Here is a 25,103-nt window from a genome sequence, read left to right as displayed (position 1 = left end):
CGCCGCGGAGGCTGTGGAATAAAAAGGGCGTTTCACAATTTTGGGGCGTTTTAAAACAGGGATAGGTGTTTTTCAACCTCTTTAGCTTATTTGCTCAAATCGAGAGTGGGATTCCCGGAAAAACAATGAGAGAGATCGCAGGCATATGAATGTAAACGGATTGTTGTAAATTATCAGTTGTTTAACGTTTCATTTGTGTGAATTTGCTAGCTCCCCGTTGTAAAAAGATCCAATCTAACTTAGCCTACTTCCACTCACAATCTAGCGTTAACTATTAGGCCATTAGCGACTTACAATAATAAAGTTCATTTTAAATTACACCACATTGTAAAGCACTATGTAGCCTATTATTCAGCGCGTTCCGCTCGTCTGTTTACTAGAGCAGTTGTCTCTTTAAAGGGGTCCTATACTATAATGCACTTTTATGAACTCATGATTTTGTTTTTGGAGTGTACTAAAATAGGTTTTCATTCTTGATTGTTCAATAAAACTCATTATTTTTGAACTTTTTTTTTTTTTTTTTAAAGAATCACAGACAAGTAGGCAAAAAGTAGGCCTACAATGCAAAAAGTAGGTACGTTCTGTACTGAGCAACTAAAAGAAAAATTAACATAGGGATATAAAAGTGCTATATAATATTAGGGCAGTTACATAATTTTGAAAAGCTTTACATTTTGTATTGTTTTATAAGCTTTTTGTTCTGTGATCTTATGTTTGAAAGGGTTTCAAAGTATATGTGGGATTACAAAATTAATTTATGAGGGTTTCTTTTGAGTTTTTTTTTTTTGAGTTTTTTTTTTTTGTCAACTTACCAAAATAATTAAAAGATAAATAATGAACATTTTCTGAAAAATATGTTTTTTGAAAACAATGTAAAATGTCATAAGGTTCTAAATTAAGAGTTTTGTTTAATTTTTTTGTCATGTCTATTTTAAAATCAATCCAAAAAAAATAGGAAAGTGTCATAAAAATAACTGTTCAGTATCTTCAAATGATGTGTTACAAAAAGTACATTTATCACAAACAGTATGAATATATCTGGCTGCATTTATAACATTAATATATTAATAATTTTGTAAATTGTTACACAAACCATGTTCCCGTTCGCCATCTCAGAGTCAGACAGCTGCTCTCTAATATCAGCAACCTTAGAAACACTTTGAACAACTTAGAATGTCAGCGGAGAAGCATATAGGCTAGTTCATCATAACATCGTAATATACATCATAAACATAATTCACCGGCTATATTGCTAAATGTAGGCTACCTGATTTTTCATGTCAACAGAAAAATATACCGGGATAACTTTGCTTCTCTTGAGACTCCACTGCTTTGCAGTTAATGATGTGTTAAAGCCCGCCCACAAGTTGACGTGATTGGTGATTGGTTGCACATGCTTTGTCTTAAAGCATAATATTAAAAACACCATACACATATAACAACATTAAAAACTTGATTTTGAGGGGGTCTTGAATATTTCTTTTCAGTTTACAAATCAGTTTATCTTGCATTCTAGCATTAAACAGTTACATTATTTTATAATTTAGTTAGTTATTTTGCTGTCCATAAATGCAGGTGTTGTTCTAAAGCAATAAATTCTCTAAGAGAATCATTAAGAATCGGAAAGCACCAGTTCTTCAAAGAGGTAAGGCTCCTGTTCCTGAAGAATCACAATGAATTTAACTTTTGCAATCACACCACTTGAATGCACTGTGTCACAGATCTTTCTCACACTATCCTGACTGGTTAAATTAGTATGTGTGATTTCAGAATATAGTTCCTCATGAATTATTCTCTGCTCACGCAGTTTATCTGCAATGCTCTTCACATTTTTAACCCTTTGAATGAGAGCCGATCTGTGTTTATCAAAAAACTGAGCTTTCTCAATCTCAGAATTCAGTTGCGGCTCATCTTGGACTTGCCTTTGATTTAACTGTGCAAGTTTGGCTTTCCATATTGTGGCGGTCCACACAGATTTCTTGTCCTCTTCTCTGATAAGATTCATCTGTACGTCACCATCCTGATGTTGCATGATCTCAAAGAAGTTTGGATCGATATCTGTTCTAAATGAAATCCCCTCTACAGGATGAACAGAAGCACCAGGGACCTCAAGGTGCGGCGTTTTCATCTGAAATGGTCTGTTAGGTCTGGGATGGCTGATCGGATGACTTGATTTTTCATTCTGCTCAACTTTCTCTTTTGAACAAGTGTCATTCACTGGAAAAAAGTAGATGTGAAGAATGAGAGGATCTTTACAGCACATGTAGAGAAGAAGGTTACAGATTCTTCCCACTGTGTGAACCAGCTTATAGAGTTGTAAGAGAGAAGGATGGTTGGAGTATTTTGGCATGATAACGGGTCAACTCTACAGATTGTAAAGATATTCCTTCATCTCTTTTGCTGAGGAGCTTCACAGCATCTTTGAGAGAGGGGTCAGACTCTGCTAAACAGGCGTAATGAGGCAGATGGGCCTCCTCCAGTTTCCCTGAGATCACGGTCACATCGATCACTGGACCAATTCGCTCACACTGAAGCCTCTCCAGCTCTTCACTGAGGAAACGTCCATCCACTGCACGATACTGGAGAGTGACGTCACCAGCACAGACCCATCGCATTCTGGTCCTGCTGCACTCGAATCGACCCGCCTGAGTGCTGATCCTGAACTTTGACCCTCCTTCATCTGTACAGACTGACGGCTCCACCTGAACCCACTGATCACAGTCCACAATGTGAACACAAGACTGACAGTGAAGATTCATTTCAGAAGGTTCAGGAGCAGAGATGTTCAGCCTAGAGAAAAGAAAAGAAAAAAGAAAGGGTAATGATAAATGAGATGATAGATGTATAAAAGAGAAAAATTTTAATATTAAATGATCTCACTCTTCCAGCTCTTCCAAAACCTTTGGTTTGAAGTGAATCTTTACTTTCTCGTTACAGCTGTGACTCCAGTCCTCTTCTGTGCACTGGTCAGGGATTTTACAATGCTTCCTTTAAAAGATGGAGGAAACAAAAAAAATAAAGGTACAAGAGATATAAAATAATGATAAGACAAGGAAACTGTTTTTCACTTGTATTGATAGTATTTCAAAATCAATTATTGGAGACTAAAATGGGAATTTATCCAGTAGCACGGGAAGGGGGGTGGACTAACATAATATTGTAGGCTACTTAAAAACGTGAAATAAAAATAAATAAATGGACAGTGTTAACTAACGCTCTTATGCCTAATGTAGTGAGTGTTCAAGCTACGGAGAAAATGAAATAAAGTTTGAATTTGTCATGCTTTGTTCCGATCAGAGCATGTGAGCGGAGATCGAGCGCATTTCTGAATATTCCGCTCTGCTTGCTCATTCCGCTCAGGGTCGCTCGCCTGCTGGTTCGAAAATATGTGGAATAAGGGCTGCCTTCAACTAAAGTTTTTTTTTCTAGTCGACTAGTAGTTGTTCATTTAAGCCATTAGTGGACAAATCGCCCCTTTATATTAATTTAATTACTTAAATAGGCTATATACAGGAAAATGAGCATGTAGCCTACATAATATAGCCGCACTCAAGCGCACGACCGCTCGCATAAAGCTTGCCACAAAGAACCGGTAAAAGTATGAATGTGTCAAAAATAGCAAGGAGACATTTAATTGTTTATTAATAAACTGGTGTTTTCTGTGTCACTGCAAAGATGAATTTGATGATGCGGACTCACCATGAATGCCAGAGAGAAATGCACATTTCATATCGATTACATAATCAGAGAGTAGCCTATTTCTTTTCGTTTTGAATAGTTTCGCTTAAAAGTAGACATTTCAAGCCTTCTATAATAGATAGCCTATATTACTCAAATCTGTGAGGCACAAGCTGAGTTTCGGCGCCCTCCAGTTCACGTGCAATGCAAGTGATCGTGCCGGCGCCTTATTACATTGTCTGCTATATATGTGCTTCTTATTTATTAAATACAGGCAATTGGTTGATAAAACATTGATCAAAATTTAGATACAATTTATACAAAATGAAAATCTTTTAAAAATAGTCTTTCTACAAAACAAAACTCAATGAAGTGTTCAAAATCATGTCTTACCCACTCCATGTCTCCAGACATATTGCGCATCTCATGATGTATCATCTTTCTCATGCTGCATGGTCACTTTCATAATCAACATTTATTAAATTAAAAAAACAACATTAGCCTATAATATTTAAACATAAATATGAAACTAAAAATGTTTTCTTTAATGGCTACAACACATATACAGTACAGAGAAATTTCATGTCTTCTTGTCAGCCACAACATAATGACGTCACATATTTTCCAACCCAGCCCTCAGCCCTCCTCGCATGAAACAACTTCCAGCGCGCCTGTAATACACAATGATGGTCATGCCATCAGTCTGAACTGTGTCCTGTCTGCTATATGATTATGGATGGCATTTCATGTAGTTTTTTTTTTTTTTTACTAGATTTAAACTCTTTGTACATTTGCATTTGTTTTAGGATGTATTGCTTTGATTATGATCACCATAGTGAATCACACAAATGTATATTTTGATACAAGACTGCAGGTTTGTTTGTATTTATTGAATTAACATGGTTTCTACTAGTAGTTACCTTCCAGTCAGTATGAGATGTGTAATTATGACACAAATATTACTGTATTTATTTTCTGTATTAGTTTAATAAAAAAGTGGTTAAATAAAAAATGTACTTAAAATGTCAAAGTATAATACAGTAAGATTAATTTACTACACAACTGTATAGAAATAAAACTTGTACAGAAAAACAATTTTTTGCATTCATTCGCCTTATTCAATGTTCTTATCAGACAAGAATATATATTGCAGCAATCTGTTTATCTCATTTTTACAGGCAAGCAGACCATTTGCATTTTCTTTAATTCCAACAATGAAAATGTTTTGACTAAAATAGTCAAATACTCTGTAGTAATTTCTCCAGTTCATCACCTGTAGTTTTCATGCCATTTCACAAATCATGTAAAATACTACATGTACAGTCATCTAGAAAATTAGTTTAAGAGTCCGATAAAGGCAGATGAATTAAAAGGTTGGGATTTTCTTCCAGAAGAACAGAGATTAAAATTTCCTTCACAGCAACACTGCCTTTACGCACAATGCTGCAGATCTTTCTCATGCTTTCTTCTTCGGTTGAAGTCGGATGTGTGATTTCAGAATATATTTCCTCATGGATGATTTGTTTCTGAAGCAGTTCGTCTGCAATGGCTTTCACATTCTTAACGCTTCTGATAAGACCACTCCAATTTCTATCAAAAAATTTAGCTTTATCAAAGTTCACAGCCACTTGTGGAGTCTTATGTTGTTGTACATTTTGAAACCAACTAGACTCAGCTTTGTTTGGATCGATGTTGGTTAATTCTTTCCAAATTGTTGCAGTCCATACTGGTTTCTGATCATCCACTCGGCTGAGAGTCATATTGATGTCATCGACCAGAGTTTGTTTGACCTGAAAGAAGTTTGGCTCGATGTCACCTCTTAGCTTGATCTCTTTCGGTTGGACAGAAGCACCAGGAATCTCAAGACTGTGTTTTTTCATCATCTGCAGTGGGGTTTCAGGTCTTGAACACTTGATTTGATGACTTGGCTTTTCCTCTGTTTTAATTTTTTTTGCAAAAACAGAATCTGATGGAAAAAAATACACATGGAGAATAATGGGGTTCTTTTTTGTCATGAAGATAAGTAGATCACAGTGCACTTTCACTGCAATCCCTAGTTTCATAAGCACTGTTTTAGGAGAAAAATATGGTTGGAGTATTCTGGCATGAAAACGGGTCAACTCCACTGATTCCAAGGTTATTCCCTCATTTTCAACACTGAGCAGCTTCACAGCATCTTTGAGAGAGGGGTCAGACTCTGCTAAACAGGCGTAATGAGGCAGATGGGCCTCCTCCAGTTTCCCTGAGATCATGGTCACATCGATCACTGGACCAATTCGCTCACACTGAAGCCTCTCCAGCTCTTCACTGAGGAAACGTCCATCCACTGCACGATACTGGAGAGTGACGTCACCAGCACAGACCCATCGCATTCTGGTCCTGCTGCACTCGAATCGACCCGCCTGAGTGCTGATCCTGAACTTTGACCCTCCTTCATCTGTACAGACTGACGGCTCCACCTGAACCCACTGATCACAGTCCACAATGTGAACACAAGACTGACAGTGAAGATTCATTTCAGAAGGTTCAGGTGCAGAGATGTTCAGCCTAGAGAACAGAGATGATAATGATAAATGAATTGACCAATGTATGAAAGTACAAAAAACTTTTTTTGTATAAAATAATAATGAACTCACTCTTTCAGCTCTTCCAAAACCTTTGGTTTGAAGTGAATCTTCACTTTCTCATTACAGCTGTGACTCCAGTCCTCTTCTGTGCACTGGTCAGTGAGTTTACTGCACTTCCTCCTTGATAGACATTGAGGAAACCAGAATAAATAAAAAGATGCTAAATAAATTACAAATATAATATTGTACTATTTAATTAGGCACATATCTACTAAATGGAATAACATTTCAAAAATTAGATATTAGATATTCTCAGTAATGGAAGTTTTGTAGATTTTATACTCAATAATTAATAATCGATCTACTTTGTATAAGCAATTCACCTTTTTTGTGATTAAAATTAAATAAAGTGAGCTTCCTTATTCATCATTGGATAAAGTCAAATGCACAAACCCTTCAATGGTCACAGTGCAGTGTGGATCCATCAGTGATTTCTTCAGTAATACGAGTCCCTCCTCCAACAGCAATCCAGTGACACTGACACTACAATATTGCAGTAACACAAACAGTAATAAGCAAAAATTCTCCATAATACATGCTATAATTTAGTTAATGACTTTTTAAAGTATTATTTATGTGGGAGAGTTTAAAGTATTATTTATGATGAACAAATCTATAATGGCTACATAGATTTATAATTTGTCCAATAAATAACATTCCGTTCAGTCAGTTATCATTTGCTTATGCAAATCCTCGTACCTGAGCTCCTGTAGACTGGTGCAGGTCTGGACGAGGGAAATGATCCCAGAAGCCCAGCTCTCATTCAGACTGAACACCTTCAGATCCAATGTCTTCAAACCCACAGAGTGAAATGAAGACAGAAGCAAACTAACATGATCCTCAAGAGCTGAAGAGCTGCAAAAATATATTTTTCCACAACATGTTTGAATAACAGTAAAGCTACTGATGAGATATATATAATGGCAAAGGGAATATTTTTCTTACTCTTGTGCCAATTTTCCTGCCTTGCTGAGTATCTGTAAGAAGAGTGTCCAGTCAGTGCTGGATATCTCTGAGTGTGAACATGTAAGACTGAAGTTGAAGACTGCTGGAAATGATGGATTCTTCTCTGAGGAACTCAAAGACAACCTGAAACAGACAGAGGCACAGAGGAAAATTTGATAACAGCATCATACACTCACCGTGAATATACTCTGAAATATAAATTATACCCCCCTCCTTGAACTGCCACCTTAACGTGGTGGAGGGGTTTGAGTACCCGAATGACCCTAGGAGCTATGTTGTCCGGGGCTATATGCCCCTGGTAGGGTCTCCCAAGGCAAACAGGTCCTAGGCGACGGGTCAGACTAAGAGTGGTTAAAAAAAAAAACCTTTATGAGTAATAATGAATCGAGGACCGTGACGTCGCCCGGTATGGCGCAGCCGGGGCCCCACCCTGGAGCCAGGCCCGGGGTTGTGGTTCGTATGCGAACGTCTGGTGGCCGGGCCTCCTCGGGGTCCGACCGGGCTCAGCCCAAAGGAGCGACGTGGGGCCACCTTCCCGTGGGCTCACCACCTACAGGAGGGACCGTAAGGGGCCGGTGCTTAGAGGATCGGGCGGCAGTCGAAGGCGGGGGCCTCAACAGCCTGATCCCTGGACACGGAAACTAGCTCTAGGGACGTGGAATGTCACCTCGCTGGCGGGGAAGGAGCCTGAGATTGTACGTGAGGTTGAGAGGTTCCAACTAGACATAGTCGGGATCACCTCTACGCACAGCTTGGGCACAGCTTGCGGATGATGTTGTCGTGTTGGCCCCTTCAAGCCAGGCACTTCAGCATGCACTGGGACGGTTTGCAGCCGAGTGTGTAGTGGCTGGGATGAGAATCAGCACCTCCAAATCCGAGGCCATGGTCCTCAGTCGGAAAAGGGTGGTTTGCCCACTTCAGGTTGGTGGAGAGTTCCTGCCTCAAGTGGAGGAGTTTGAGTATCTTGGGGTTTTGTTCACGAGTGAGGGATGGATGGAACGGGAGATTGACAGACGGATCGGTGCAGCTTCTGCAGTAATGCGGTCGATGTACCGGTCTGTCGTAAAGAAAGAGCTGAGCCGCAAGGCGAAGCTCTCGATTTACCGGTCAATCTACATTCCTACTCTCACCTATGGTCATGAGCTGTGGGATATGACCGAAAGGACAAGATCCCGGATACAGGCGGCCGAAATGAGCTTTCTCCGCAGGGTGGCTGGGCGATCCCTTAGAGATGAGAAGCTCGGGAGGAGCTCAGAGTAGAGCCGCTGCTCCTCCACATCGAGAGGGGTCAGCTGAGGTGGCTCGGGCATCTGTTCCGGATGCCTCCTGGACGCCTTCCCGGGAAGGTGTTCCGGGCGCGTCCCACTAGGAGGAGACCACGGGGGAAGACCTAGGACACGCTGGAGGGACTATGTCTCCCGGCTGGCCTGGGAACACCTCGGTGTCCCCCCGGAAGAGCTGGAGGAAGTGTCTAGGGAGAGGGAAATCTGGGCATCTCTGCTTAGACTGCTGCCCCCGCGACCCGGCCCGGATAAGCGGAAGAAGATGGTATGGTATGGTATATAAATTATACCATCTTGATAAGAAAGATTACAGTATGTGCAATAGATTCTTACAAGACATCTCCACGAGTGACTGACAGGTCAAGCGTCCATCTGAGACTCTCAGCGCTGTATTCATCCTCTTGAACTCTACCAAGTCAGAAGAACAGATACCTTGTTTAAACAACTAGTCATTTAAAATGGCAATGATTATGAAAGTAATTTACTTCAGTTCTCTCAAGATTTTTGATTCCCCGAGAATCTGGATCAAATCTCCAACTTCTGACAAATGCTCCACTGAAAACCTAAAGTCAAAAACAAAAATAATTTATAATGTTAAATGTGTTACTGAATGTTTTATTAAAGTAAGCCATGACATATTCGTGATATATGGGCCACATAAAAGTATGGCGAATATATGGCAATTAAAAGTGTCCATGAAGAAAGTGACAAATTACAGAGCCCCGCGCATGACATGCAGGAAAAAAAATAGTAGGTTAATTTGTGCGCACGATTTACTTTTTATTCTTGCATGTCATGGGCAGGGCTCCGTACAAATGTTTTATAAATCTAGTTAAAAATGCATGTGCATAGAAATGTCATCACTCATGTTTTTTCATCAATTTGTCTGAATTAATTAATTATCTTTAAAAATGTCAAGTAAATTTTCTTGAATACAAGTGTGTGTACACTTGAATACTAATCATTGAAAATGCTGTAAAATTAAACAATTTATCTAAATTAACAACAACAACAAAAACAATCATGCATGACACTGACCTCAGAGTCTCACACATACACAGTGCTGGCTGAAGAATCTTGAGTTTATCAGCTGTTAAATCACAGTACATGAGGTTCAGTTCTCTGATGTGTGGACAGAACTGAAGACAGTACATCAGCGCCCAACAGTCTGTGCTCCTCAGGGAAATGTTAGACAGATCCATGAAGCTGTGAGTTTCCAGAGCTTTCCTGACAAACTCCTCATCCTGGAGCTCATACAGACAATGGAGAGCAAATAACTCAAATCCATACTGGCGTGTCATTGCATGAATCCTTTTTATCAGCTTTTTCTTCAGTTCACTTTTCTTTAGTTTTATGTTGTGAGGAACAGTCAAATTGATCTGTTCAAAGAGTTGGCTGCTCACCTTCTCGTTATAGAGACCACAGAGAAACATCATGACTGAAGGGATGGGATTTGATAGTCTACCTCGGAAAATTGGAGATGATCTGTAAATTATAGTTTCTGATTCCATCAAGTTAAGCAGCTCACTGACTTTCCAACAAGACTCTTCTTCATCCAGCGAGACATAATAAAGAGCAGTGAAGAACTCCTGAAAGCTGAAATGGATAAACTTGAAAAATGGTTCATGTTTTTCTTTTCCTTTAAGATCATCTTTATAAAAGAACAGAGCATTAGCAGGACCTTGGCCAGTCTCAGCCACACTCTTTTCATCAAAAAAGACTTGCTGATTTTGTATTCCTCTCTCTGCCAGCTGACCCAGACTCCTCAGCACGGTGAGGACAGACTGACTCTGGCCATAATGCTCCAGTAGAGTGGACACAAAGTGAACATATATAGAGGTGGTTGTCTTTAGTTCTGCCATCACATGATCACCATCTGTAATGTGCTTCTCCAGACAAAAACAGATCATCCAGCACAGCAAAGGCACAGAGCAAGTCGTCAGGAGGCCTTCATTGGCTTTCACACTTTCATATGTTTTCTTGAAGAGTTGCTCATCCTGAAAGAACTTGTGGAAGTACTCCTGCACCCCTCTCTCAGAGAAGCCCACAATCTCAGTGAAACGCTGCGGTCCTTTGAGGAAATTGCTTAATTCTGCAGCAGCTGTATATCTAGTGGTGACAATCACAGATGACCCCAACAGTAAGAGATCCCTCAGTAAGCAATTAAGGATGTCCATAGTTGGGGCTTTCTGGTATGGATCAGTAGGCGATAATATTTGAATGTGTGGATTAAATGAGAACTCATCCATTCCATCAATGAGGAAGAGGACTTTCTCTGGTGTTAACTCTAGTATCTGTGAGATCTGATCAGATGTTAAACTGCAACTCCAGCTCAAGAGCTCAATCAAGCTCATCTCCTCAGAAATACACTTCAGCTCGTCACTCTTCAACAGAAAAATTTGATAAAAGTTTTCAGAGTAAAGTTCTCCAGATGCCCAGTCCAACATGATCTTCTGTAACGTGAAGGATTTACCTCTTCCAGAATCACCACAGAGAATCACAGATTTCGGTGTGTTTCCGTCACTGTCGGGACTGAACAGCTGGTCTATTCTAACGCTGTGATTCTTGTCATTTGATAACAGTTGAGATGATGTTTTTGTTCCAGAAGCGTGAGCAGACCTTACATAATCTTGACAGTATTTCTCAGTCTGCTCTTTGCTCCTCTGAATGATCACTGGTTCAGTGTAACGGGTGGCCAGTTCCACACGTTCAAAGTTAGATATTGTCACAAACTTAAATATGTTAAAGCTGTTCATGCTTTCATCAACAGCAGGGTGGATTGTTGTCATGGGCTCCTCACTGGCCTTCCCAAAAACACCATAAGACAGTTGCAGAACGCTGCTGCCAAGATTCTGAGCAGAACCAGAAAATAGGAACATATCACACCAATCCTCAGGTCTTTACATTGAAAGTGAAAAGTGAAAGTGACATGTGATGGCCAAGTATGGTAACCCATTCACATTTTAGGATTGATTTTAAAGTATTATTACTGGAATTTAAATCACTCAATGGCCTATTGTAGATATGCTCACTGAATATAAACCTAACCACTCAGATCATTAGGATCACATCAGCTAGAAATACTAAGGGTTCACTCAAAGTCCGCTTTTTTATCCACTTGATAAGTTTATCTATGCATCATCTTTTTACTCTTTAAATTCCTTAACTGTATCTTCTTTATATCTCTTTTAATTCCTTGTATAACTGTTTTAATTTTCCGTGCTTTATTTTGTGATTATTTTGATTCCTTTCTGTGTAAAGTACTTTGAATTACCATAGTGTATGAAATGTGCTATATAAATAAACTTGCCTTAATGAATGAAGACTTGTCTTTTGGATCCACGATTTTATAAGCAACAGAAAACGTGAAACAAAAACAAGTTTAAATTAATAAAAACAGAAATTACAAACAAGGACCTGTAATCATGAAATGCATTAGAAGTTAAAATAACATGTGCTGAAAAATACCTTTAGGCTATCACTTTAATACAAATATTAAAACCAAAGGATTCTATAGGCATCTAGTCAAGGTAAAATATATGCATATGAACCGGTTTAAAATTGTAGTTTTGGTTATTTACAGGTCATAGGACATGCATATAAAACTTGGAAAATGACTTTGTTGTGCATCTGTTGTATGATTTGTTACATATCCCTTTTTACACTCCTGTTAATAAGCAAAATTCTCAATTAGTACAAAAACACTTTGTTAACATGGAACTTTTGACACAACAGTGGCACAACTAAATGACATGCTGTAAATAACACTTTCATCATTGGTTAATCGCGGTATAGCTGTAATCATTAATAAAGGCTACACTCTAAAAACAATCTGTAAAAATAGGGCAGAAAGTACTGTATTAATTTGACAGAATTTTCCCTGTTTATAGATTTGTAGAGGTGTTTTACCTGTATTTTGAATTTTGAATTTCATTGCATTGTGGGTTTAAGGTTAACGGAAATGTCCGTAAAATTACTGGATAATGTCCTGGTAATTTTCTGCCAGGTATCCGTTATTCTTTTTTCTTTTTACAGTGTATGATGAACTGTACATCCCTAATGTCATTTCTGTTTTCATACACTATTACATAATGCAAGACTCCTTTTGTAACAGTGAACATTATGTACCGCAATGTAACAGTAAGTAAAATGATCTCTTCTGTTTATTACCTGATACGTCCCCATCCGATTTATTTCTCAATGCATTTACTATTTCTTCAATGTACTGGTCTGCAGGTGCCAGGTCTGCAGAGAGAGACTGGAAACATGAACATGAAGAAAAATATTTCAGCACAATTTTCTTTCTTTTTTAAATAAATGTTTTTCCAGAGATTAAAACAGAGCTTAGGATGGTTCATAAAGAGCACGTTTACACTGTGTCTGTTTAAATGCAGTGAAATTCACCATTATTTAATAAGAGCAGCACAATACTCAGCATCGTCTGACAACATCCCTAACAACACTGAAAAGCTCTCATTTGGAGTCTTAGGGAACATAGTCTAAGAAAAAATGATGTGGATGTCTAAGATCTCAAAAATTAAGTTTATTACAGCATAGCAGTGGCAAGGTACACAAAGCACCTTGGGTTCACAGGCGTCAGAATGAACCCAGAACATCCAAATCTCAAACCTTTTATCCTGTTACAGTTTTACCACTCTTAATGTAAATGAAGTTGCTCTTGTTGCAACAGCTGTGATCTGTATGTTAATGAAGTTGTGACACCCCATTGTCTGAGAAGGTTCTCTGTTTCCTACACCCATTCCCATTCTACAATTGGTAATGACCATTTGCTCAGGATGTGATCAACCCAAATGGTGAAGAAACAATATAACTTGACTTTCTTTTATCTCTATGATAATTACGCCATTTTGGGGATGAGCTCATTCTAAAATATAGTTTGGAGTGGAATCTGGGTCGAGGCAGACTACAATTTCTTACAGTAGTTGATATAAGGGATCATGTGTCACTTTTGATTTATGACTTGATTTATAGTTTTATGGCATATGTTTATGACTGGATATGTCCAAATATGGGGGTTTTATGATGCCCCTATGGTATGTGAGCGGACAGCATAACAGCATCTGTTCAAAACTGTACAATTTTAAAGCAAAAACTGTGCTTAGTCGTCTTAGATCTTATTTATCCAAAGATATTCAAACAGTATTTTGTCCACCGACACACACCAGCATGATGTATTCGTGTGGGATGATTTTTGATGGCCGAATACTCTTTCACATTAGCATGTGGGGGGCGTGCGTATGTAACGTTATGTATTTGTATATGCGTGCGTGTATGAAAAAGTATCCTAAATGAAAACCTTGCAACCCAGTGTCAAAAAGAAGACTTGCAGGCTATATATGCATTATAATTAGATTTTCCACTTTAAAGTGTTAGTTTCTTTTGTTCGGGATTTTTTTTTAAGATTTTTTCTAAATAAAAATCACCACACACACTAATGGCAAATAACGTTCCGGGTTACTTAACTGTAACCTTGTTCCCTGAGAAAGTGGAACGAGATGCTGCGCTGCTCAGCGCATTGGGAACGTCTTTAATCGTGACCAGCTGTGAATATTGTGTGTAACACGTCGATAGAATTGACCCGGAGGTAATATAGCCTTTGATCGATTACGTCATCGGCGCACACCTGCAACACAAGGCTATAAAAAGATGAGCCACAGGTGCATCATCAGGATATTTTGTCTGAAGAGCAGTCCTGGGACATCTTCAGCACGGCAAAGTAGTGCAGCATCTCGTTCTGCTTTCTCAGGGAACAAGGTTAAAGTTAAGTAACCCGGAATGTTCCTTTTTGAAAGCTACAATCGATGCTGCGCTGCTCAGCGCATTGGGAACGAGAATACCCACGCCGCCGTGCTTGAAAATGTCTGCAGGTGTGCTCACAAGAACGCAAGAAGGCCTCAGACATTAGCTTGTGACGTTGACTCAAGGACATGAGAGTGGCATGAACATCCAAACTATAAAATCATATGAATGTGTGCGGAGAGGACCAACCTGCCGCATCACAAACATGTTGTAAGGGGGCACCCCTTGCCAAAGCACTAGAGGAGGCGACCCCCCTGGTGGAGTGAGCCCTAAGACCTATTGGCGAAGCTTGACCGCGCACCTCATAAGCAAGAGCAATAGCATCCCTGACCCAATGAGACATGGTCTGCTTGGTGGCAGCTGCTCCTTTGTTACTACCCCCATAACAGACGAACAGTTGCTCTGACTTACGCCACTGGCTGGTGCCGTGGATGTAAGCCTGAAGAGCACGGACTGGACACAGTCTGTGAGATTTCTCCTGCTCCGGCGTTATGAATGGCGGAGGACAGAAGGCCTCAAGAGTGACAGGATGTACAGTCGAAAAAGGAACTTTAGGCAGGTAGTCAGGATGAGGATGCAAAATTACTTTCACCATTCCTGGGGCAAAGTCTAAGCAGGATGGCGAGATAGACAGAGCCTGCATATTCCCAATTCTTTTCAAAGAAGTTATTGCCATGAGAAAAAAACATTTTTAGAGTCAGAAGTTTATCTGACCCATCAGGGGCCAAACGTGAAGATTCCACAGGTCGGGCCTGGGATGGAATATCGTGCCCTCCGCCTGAGACAGAAGGTCCCTCCTCTCCGGAATCGCCCATGGCGAGCCGTCGAGGAGAAATATTATCTCTGAGAACCTCACTCTGTTCGGCCAACGTGGCGCTATCAGCAAGAGGCAAGACCCTTGTTGGCGAACTCTGGCTAGAACTCCCGGGAGCAGAGAACCTCAGGAATTTCCTGTGTTGTGGCAATATTTCTATGTGAAAATATGCGTCCTTCAGATCGATCGTGACGAATCAATCGTGATGTTGAATTTGCGACACGACCGTCTTGACGGTTAACATCTTGAACTTGAGCGCTTTGACTGTACGGTTTAAGCCTCAAAGATCTAAGATTGGACGCACCCCCCATTCTTTTTGGGAACCAGGAAGTATCTGCTGTAATAGCCCGACTCTCTCTCTGGAAGAGGAACATGTTCTATGGCCTTTTTGCTCAGAAGAGTTTGCAGCTCTTGTGACAGTACATGCATCAGCTCCGGTTTCACGGAAGTGGAGACCACGCCGTTGAAACGCGGAGGACGACGAATAAATTGGATTCTGTATCCTATCTGTACTGTGCTTAATACCCACGCAGAAATGCCTGGCAGAAGTTTCCACGCTGCCAGACTCTCTGAGAGTGGTATCAATTTTAACACTTCCTTTTGAGAGGATGTTAGATGTTCCGTGTCCTGAATGACGGCAGGAAACAACGGAACATCTAACATTCAGCTGGAAACCGCTGCCCCCCGAAGCACGAGAGGTGGCGGGGATGGAGAGGTTTTGTGAGGGTAACGGGAAGGGGCGAAAAGATCTTGAAAGCGCCCCATCCCGTGGGGGGCTACCACCACCAGATTGGGCACCAGACCATCAGGACTTCCTCTTTCTATTAATGATAGTCCTGAGGTCTGGCTTGGGAGGTTGCTGAGGCGGTGGCCTGTCCCCAATCTTTACGAGGGGGAGCACGGTCCGCCATGCTCTGCTTTTTAACCTCCCTGGCTTTTGAAGGACCGGGGCGAGGCTGGGTGGCCGGTGGCCCCTCCCCTTGAGTGCGGCGAGGAAGGAACTGAACAAATGCTTCTTCATGTTTCTTCACCTCTTTGAACCTGGTAACGACAGTATTGACAGTGTAGCCACAACGACATCTGCTTCTCGCGTTAAGTGATCATATGGGAAGACACATCGTCTTGTGTCCGTACTGGTTAATAATTGCCCCACGAGGAGCAATTTGCCAGCGCCAGTTCGGCTGGCCTCGTGACATTCCAGAAGACACACACACACACACACACACACACACACTCGTGGACTTTCAACCAGAAACCCACCACGAGATGCAACTGAAGCACATTTCCATATATGGACTTCCACATAGTAAAATTTCATTTTACCATTCATTACAAATTTATAATAGAGGTGTGGTTTGCTAGAGTAAAATCTTTAATTCCGAAGATTCATTGAAAGGAAATCACTCCATAGTGTCTTGTAACTCGAACCTGGTCATAAACTTTTATGGCTCCAAAGCTGCAGCTCATCCAGCTCCTTTGCAAGCCAACATTCCAACACCTTAACACACATGGAACATTTCAGAGAAAACTCTTCAAATGTTTGATATGTATTCCTGTGTTTCTCAAGTGTCTTCACATGCCATAACGGAAATACTGACCATTTTATTGTGTGTTTAAGCAAGCTTTATTTGTGTGTAATGATGCATATGAACATAATGTTATGTGTGTCCAATATCTACCTGTAATTCTTGGTATCTGTCTGACCGTCCTGTTTTAATTCAACCAGTCCCGCACATAGTATTACAGTAAGATGTATTGTTCCAGGTGTACAATCTTAAGAAGAAATATGAATTCTTTCTCTCATAAGACATATGGTGAAAGTAGGCGTTTTCTTCTTCACACAAAGAGAATTTTCCCGCCTCAGAAAAGACAATCTGATTCGCTGTCGTTCCAAGAGAAGGCGTAAACAGATGTTTGTTAAAAGGCAGAAACCCCCTCATCACACTCTCTTCCTTCTTCGACCCCTCTTCTCTCTTCGATCCCGCTGACCTCCTCCTCTCCTCCCCGGCAGCGCTTCTCCAAGGATCATCTGAAGAAGGCCTTAGTCTTCTCCTCGGACCAACACATGTTCGAGTAGCTGCCTTGCCTTTGCAACTAAGCTCATCCGTGCCTTTCCCCTCAAAAAGGGAAATGATCTAATTTTCTCGGTAACTTAAATTCAAGTAAGCCTTTACATCGTCTTGCGAAACGACCCAGAAGACGAAGCCAGACGCAAACCAGCCGGACACGCGCACGCGCGCGTCCCCTTTTCCAGCATCGCACTGAAAGAGTACAACAGCTCGCAAGTACTATCTATCAACCTAAAAGTTGATTTCCTGGTCTCTCTCTCTCTTAGGTCTGCGAATTAAGTTACCCTTCTTCCTCTTCTCTTTTCCCCTTTTTTTTTTCTTTCTTTCAGTTCATTCTGATCACTTATGTTATTGTTTGGTTATATGTTGTTTGTTTATTGTTTGCATTTTTACGTACGTTTCTATTTGTAGCTCATATAATCATAGTTTTGCATTTATTAAAATTCATAAATACTTTTCACTGCCTCTGTGTTTGAAAATCCACCATTCTAAAGTCAATGAAACAAAAGATCTTAAGCTACAAGCTCGAAATATAGACTACTTGAGTAGTTTTAATTAATAAACTCAGGAAGTTGATGTCCGTGGCCAGGACATGAAACTCTTGAAGTTTGTGAATATCTCTTCTTGACTGTAATGATTTTACATTTATTTCGCTGGACGAATTAAATGTCGGTCAGACCAGTCACAGAACAAGATAATCTCGATAATTGATAAAATAAATGTACATGCGACTTATGAATTATGACCATGAGTCATAGTTATTAATATTTCCAAAATTCCCTAGGTTCTTGAGCTAATTCAAATTTACCCAGAGTCGTATTCGTTACAACAGAGTCGCCAAACAATCCAGAGGGAGAAACAGGGGAATCTATTAGAAACAGACAATCTTTTTCTTTGATACCCGTTAAATTAAGCCACAGGTGCCTCTCTGTGCTGACTAAAGCTGACATTGAACGGCCGATGGCATGGGCCGTTTGCTTGGTCACACGGAGAGACAGATCTGTGGCTCGACGAAGCTTAGAGAACGCTTCCTCGTCGATGGTACTGCCCGCACTCAAATCCTTCAACAGGTCAGCCTGGTACGCCTGTAACACTGCCATAGTGTGCAGCGCAGCACCAGCCTGACCTGCAGCTTGTGTGTAAGCTTTACCCACTAGTGATGATGTTGTTCTGCATGGTTTAGTGGGGAGGGTAGGTTTCTTTATCGAAGATGCTGATTCGGGCGAGAGATAGCTCGCGAGCGTCTCTTCAACCCGAGGCATCTCCGAATACCCCCGCGACTTCGCACCCACAATAGTCGAAAAAGTCAATGTCAAGGGCACAAAGACGCGAGAAGTATATGGTTTACTCCATGACTTAGACAGCTCATCATGGAGGTCCTCGAAAAAGGGAAGAGACTGATGTTGTGGTCTCTCCCCCCTGCCACCGGACAGAAACCTATCCTCTAGCTCAGTGGTTCTCAACCCTGCTCCTGGAGGGCCCCCAACACTGCACGTTTTCTTTGTCTCCCTAATCAAACACACCTGATTCAACTCATCAGCTCATTAACCCATGTGATAATGAGCTGATGAGTTGAATCAGGTGTGTTTGAAGGCAGTGTTGGGGGTCCTCCAGGAGCAGGGTTGAGAACCACTGCTCTAGCTTACTACGTTTGGGGGTCTCTTGTTCGCGTGGCCAGTCAAGCTGCAACCTGGTCACCGCGCGAGTAACCACCTCAAGCAATTCCTCGACAGATCTTTTTTCACGAGAGGAATGCTCAGAGATGGGCTGCTCGTGGTCCGTAGACCCAAGAGATATATCATCCCCCTTGTGAACCGAAGAAGCACCGGAGCGCGCTTCGAGATCACGAGAAGGGATGCGTGAATCAGATGACTGAGCAAGCGAAAGGGACGGACCCGTCTCTTGCTCGTCACACAGATCCATACGAGAGCCCCACGATGGTAATGTGGGTGCGGTCTGGAAATAGTTCAGACGAGAGCGCAGCATCTTCACTGTGAACAGTTCACAATGCTCGCACTCGCCTTTCTCTAAAGCCAGAGCCGCGTGCTCTTCCCCCAAACAAACAAAACAGTAATTGTGTGTATCCAGCTCAGACATGGGAAGGGAGCATGGAGGAACACAACGCTTACTATTTTGTTGGCTCATTTCTCCTCTTTTTTTACTTTTTAAACTCTATTTGTAACGTGAGAGAAAAAGATTTTGAGAAATTAGAATTTTCTGCACACTGCCTGATGAAAACTAACTCCTAGCAAAGATCTGAGAACAGATGAGAGATAGAGAGGGTTTCGAGACGCACACACGCACAGAATGGTCTGAAGACAAAAGACCTGATGATGCACCTGTGGCTCATCTATTTATAGCCTTGTGTTGCGGGTGCGCGCCGATGACGTCATCGACCGAGGCTATATTACCTCCGGGTCAATTCTATCGACGCGTTACACACAATATTCACAGCTGGTCACGATTAAAGACGTTCCCAATGCACTGAGCAGCGCAGCATCGATTGTAGCTTTCGAAAGGGAACTGTAATTTATTGAAAGCCATCTTTTTTTCTGAAAAAAAAATGACACCTTACACTTGAAGAGAGCACATTGTTTTAGAATTTTACAGTCAAAACAAATTATGTGAAAATCACCAATTGTAGCTTTAGGTTCTAAAGGCTTAATTCACTGTTCTCAAACCAAGCTCATGCTCCACTCGTCACAATGGTGGTAACCCCCAAAAAAACAAAATACCAGAAACTTTTCTAAACTAGCACAACAAAACATTAAACATTACTAAATCTCCCACTTAACATTAATCTGGTACAAAACAATTTTAGCATTTACTCTCCCTTTTAAGTGTCATGGCAAAGCATGCGGGGGAATAGAGATCCCAGCCCAGTTTCAGTTAAATTTAAGTTTTTCTAAATTAAAAGAAACAAGTTCACAGAACTCAAAACAATTCAACAATTCAACATAATTAAAATGTGTAAGTTTTGTGAACTCAAAAGAAAAGAAAGTTCTAAATACTCATAAAAGTTAATTTGATTGAACTAATTTGTATAATTTAAGTTGGCCCTGCTCAACCAATTAATTATTTTGATCGTTAGGGTTTACAGTGTATCTTTTAGAAAATCAGCACACATAAGCCTCTGTAGTCCATGACGCAGCATAAGTAAAGTTGTCTTGAGTGGATATTTAATTGTACTCATCTTAAGGTCTTCAGAAGTCATAACTTCAGGGGGTCCGTGGGGATCCCGAGAATATTTAATTTCCCTTAAAACCAAAGATTAAGCTAAAAGACACTAGTTTCCAGTGTTCCCTACCAAAATCAAATAGTGTATACAGTTTGTATTACACTTTTTGTTGTGTTCTGACACAATGTCATTAATTGGTACTTTTTCTTTTACAAAATGTACTTTCCTTATGTCTACAAAGTTTCAATTTTAATTCATTTCCTAGCAAGTATAAAGTAAAAAATATGATAAATATGCCTGATGCAATGTTTTTAAGAAATAGCTGTTGCAATACTCCAAACAGTTCCTCACACAATGACACCATTAAGGATGGTCAACGGCGCACGTCAATCGGTGAAAACACAGCGTATGTAAGGTAGTTTTCCAAATATCCCCCCAAAACAAAGACCGTATGTTTTGTATTTCACTTTTCAAATCTAGCTTTAAAGTTAAAAAAAGTAAAAAGTAAAAAAGTTAAAACCAATCGTAGCTTCATACTTGGTGTGTTCTGACACAAAGCCATTAACTGGTTATTTTTGTGTTATAAATGTAGCCTACTTACAAATATAGAGTTAACACACGATGAAACAAGTGAATAATGCTACCAAATACATCTGACACAATGTTTTTAAGAAAAGCAGTGTTTTAAAATACAGATGATTTTTCTTTTGACAAACATACGTTTTGAATTATACCCTGTGGGGTTTAACATCCAATAAGTAGTAATTTATGCAAAGGCGAATTAATAAAAAAAAATAAAATAAAAAAAAAACAGCAACAATACAAATAGTTTCAGTCGTCATAAACAAAACACACCCAGATGTAGTAAACATTTGCAATATGTAAATAGATTCTGTCAGATTTGTTAGAGTGCCTGTACCTCATTATTGTGAGGCAATCACATTTGAAGAATAATGTAATTTATATAATTTTCCCTCCACTAGCGGATGACACCGTTTACATCTTGTTTCTTTGCACTGTTTTTAGACGAAGACTACACTTTGAGCACTGTCAAACATGTTCATATAGGATTTAATGAACAAATGCAGCATAAGAAAATTACAAAAATTTAAAAATTTAAACTGTGATATTCTTTTAGGTCTGTCTACGAAGCGGTCACAAGACACATAATAGGCCCAACATGAATAGTGAGTCTTGATGTTTTTCCGATACATATACAACAAACCTATCAATTAAGTTACGCATTACGAGTCAAGGTGTCACAGACACACAATTTGGCATGTTTGTCTTCACAATTTGTGCTTCTTTAAGGGAAAAAAAGAGTTACATCAGCAGAATACCAAATGATATCTGTTTCCTATGTCAGTGAACTCAAGGTATTCTCGTCTTCTATTTGTTCATATACGACAGTATTCACATGAATTTGCTTGATTTAATAACTCTGAATGCTGTGTATTATATCCATATATGTGTTACACAACGCCAACATGTATTGAAAAGACCATTGTGTTACAGCAAAACCACTATTTGTAGAATGATATTGTAATGTATCGAGTTTTGTCTCTGTTTTTGTGTTACTTGACATTATCTCGGTGTTTCTTGCTATATATGTTTATTTGTTTTTGTTTAACCGCGATCCAATTTTCACACCTCAAAGAATCTTACAGACGTAATATGGTTTATTCCGAATTTAGACTACCGTTAAACAAAAATCTAATATTTTAAAATAAATATCATACTGATGACATCACTCGATTTCCTTCTTCCAAATTCATGAATATCTATGAAGAAAGGCCCATGGCCTCTTTTCAGTTATCAAAAATCTTCTCATTTATCTCATGATTTCATATGAAGCTTTAGTTGAACTCACTGGTATGACCTACTTTATTGTTAGGGAGTTGAAAAAATTTAAATAAAAAAATTAACTAGAATACTTATGGAATAAACAACTTCATTTAGTTAGTATACCATGATTGACAAGATGTGGTATTTTTCATGAAAATGGTCACTGGTGTTACTGTCACTGGTGTCTCTTTTCTTATGGGAGAACCCCCCGTGACACCCATTTATAGATAAACTTTATTCGAGGCTATTCATTTAGATTGTATACCAAATGTAACAATTTAGTCTCATCTACTTAGTTAAAGAATAATGATCTTTGGTCTTATGTGTGTTATTGGTGATTCATTGTGTCATTGGTGTCACTGTCTTAACGTGTCACGTTAAATAAAATGTCACATGTGATATGATAATAATTTTACATCCATTTAATTCTGATGCACTCAACGTTAAGATTTAAAGGAGTGCATCATTACTTGATTTTAACAGGTTTTTCAAATATTTTCATTGTTATAGCAAACACATGATAGCGCAGATGAACTAACATCATTCAAGCATATTTTAACAAACCGGATTAAAATAAATAAAACATAATCTCCTTTTTTGTTGCACTATTATTATTTTCTGTAACTCTGACTACATGTGCTGAAAAAAATAGAAATAATATTTCATAAAAACCTTTAATATTGCCAAAGAAGTAAGGTAACGTGTCAAAAATGGTAGGCCTACATGCAGTCTTCAAATAAATGCACAAAATATAAACAATCATTAAGCTGTCATTTTTGTGTATTCATAAAGTCAAAGGGTGTTCTAATACTGTGCTCTAAGTTTAAATGTTAGAAAAAGAAATCTGATCTTCAAAAGGCGTCAGAATTGTGGTGTCATTTTTGGTGTCAAAAAATTGTGGTGTCAAAATATTTCTTGTTGTTTTGACGTGTTTAGGTGTTACTGTTATCATTAGCATAACCCCAAGTGCTTACCTGGTTCTCACTCCTCTGTGCTTCAGCTGATACAGTCTTGTGTTTTTTGTGCTTGCCCATTATACACAGGTAACAGATAAACTGCAGGTCAGTCCAACAGAAATATTCCAGCGGTTTATTATGTTGAGAGCAGATCATCTCCTGCAGTCGTTCATTGGCATCTGTTATTTCATGTCTCTCATCTTGAAAGAAACTGTCATGTTCTTTGAGGTGAATTTGACAGTAAGATTTCAGACACACCAGACAAGACTTGATGGCTTTGTTTTTGTCCCCAGTACAGACGTTACACTCACACCAAACAGTACGAGTAGCTTGTAGTTTTGTCGTCTTGGGTTTCTCCAGCACTTGCATGGTGTTTTCCCCTAAAACAGGTCTAGGAGTGAAGGTCTGTCTGCACTGAGGGCAGCTGTAGACTCCCTTCTGATCTTCTTTATTCCAGTAGTCTGTAATACAGCGCATACAGCAACTGTGTCCACATTGAATGGTCACTGGTTCCTTCAGTAGATCCAGACAGATTGGACAGATGACCTGATCCTCAGCCACAGAAATACTGGCTTCTGCCATTTTTCTGCAAACACAAATACACACAACAGCCTAAACAGTGTAACAGTCGACCATTCCAGCTAACATGCTGTATTCTTAAATAAAGTGAAAGTCCCAGTAAGGTCAGGGTATATTCTGGCAAACCGTTTGCCAATCACGTCTAGCAAACGGCAAAGCAAACTGTGGTACACGCCAGAGACTATTTGGACTAGACCATCCAAATTTGTATATATTGAACTTGCATCTGTCTGCTAATTACCCATACCATTTAAATATGATTATATATGACATATCGCTCACAGTATTTATTTGAATGGAAGAAGTCAGATGTTGCAACTGACCCCAACCCAGGGGACAGTTGCAACACAACCCAGGGACGGTTGCAACATGTTAAGCTTTTTGTCTCAATGAGCATAGAATTCTGAAAATATTAACTGTTTTAGGCCTACTATAATATTATAGTATTATTTATTTCAATAATATTATAGAAGCCTATAATTTATTTATTTAGTCATATTTATCAAATAACAGTTATTGAGTTTTGTTTGTTTATGTGTAGAACATAGGCCTACATAGATTCAGTGTGCAGGTGTTACAGATGCTATTCAATCCCTCCATATTTCAGTGTCAGACAGGAAGAATTTAACCATTTGCAATGCAACAAACCTTTATGAAACATGCAATATATAACTTGTTGCAGCCGTCCCCAACCCTATCAGCCATGACAGAACATCATACCTGCTAGACACACTGACTTTGACACATGCTAACCATGTCACTTAGAAGTCAACAAAACAATAATTCAAACTAAGTAAGTTTTGATTAATTCATACAAAATCTCATGAAAAAAATTACTTTCATACCTCCAAAACAAGTTTTGTTCAATAAATGCAGCAGCAGATGTTGAATATGTCTACTGTCTTCTTGGTGGGGGGAGGGTCTAACTGTGCATGTACAGTTACAGTATGAGTGTCATCACTCAGCTTGTTTCTGATTGGAGAAAAATTACATGTTGCAACCATCCCCTGTTGCAACTGTCCCCGGTCTCCCCTAACTCGCAAAGCACAATGTTCCTTCCTGTTTTCCCAGCACGATAGCATAGAACAGCATAAAGTAATAGGGTTGAGAAGTACACCATTCCCGTTCACCATCTCAGAGTCAGACAGCTGCTCTCTAAAAATCAGCAACCTTAGAAACACTTTGAACAACTTAGAATGTCAGTGAAGAAAAGTTGACGTGACTGGTGATTGGTTGCACATACTTTGTCGTTAAGCATATTAAAGACACCACATACACATATAAAACT

General features: G+C 39.6%; 1 protein-coding gene across 1 annotated transcript; it reads right to left on the bottom strand.

Annotated features, from left to right (window-relative positions):
- Positions 1 to 1,612: 1,612 nt before the first annotated feature.
- Positions 1,613 to 15,017, bottom strand: LOC307161841 (NACHT, LRR and PYD domains-containing protein 1 homolog; the record flags this gene model as incomplete). The annotated part of the gene is given in 11 exon segments (XM_079876778.1): positions 1,613 to 2,283; positions 2,286 to 2,312; positions 2,315 to 2,790; positions 6,315 to 6,425; positions 6,699 to 6,788; positions 7,005 to 7,160; positions 7,251 to 7,394; positions 8,888 to 8,962; positions 9,040 to 9,117; positions 9,593 to 11,406; positions 14,676 to 15,017. Coding segments are annotated over 11 exon segments (3,984 nt in total).
- Positions 15,018 to 25,103: the final 10,086 nt, after the last annotated feature.

Source organism: Squalius cephalus (assembly GCF_949319135.1).
Source record: "Squalius cephalus genome assembly, chromosome: 7".
NCBI classification, from domain to species: domain Eukaryota; kingdom Metazoa; phylum Chordata; class Actinopteri; order Cypriniformes; family Leuciscidae; genus Squalius; species Squalius cephalus.
This window is presented reverse-complemented; position numbering and strand designations above follow the sequence as displayed.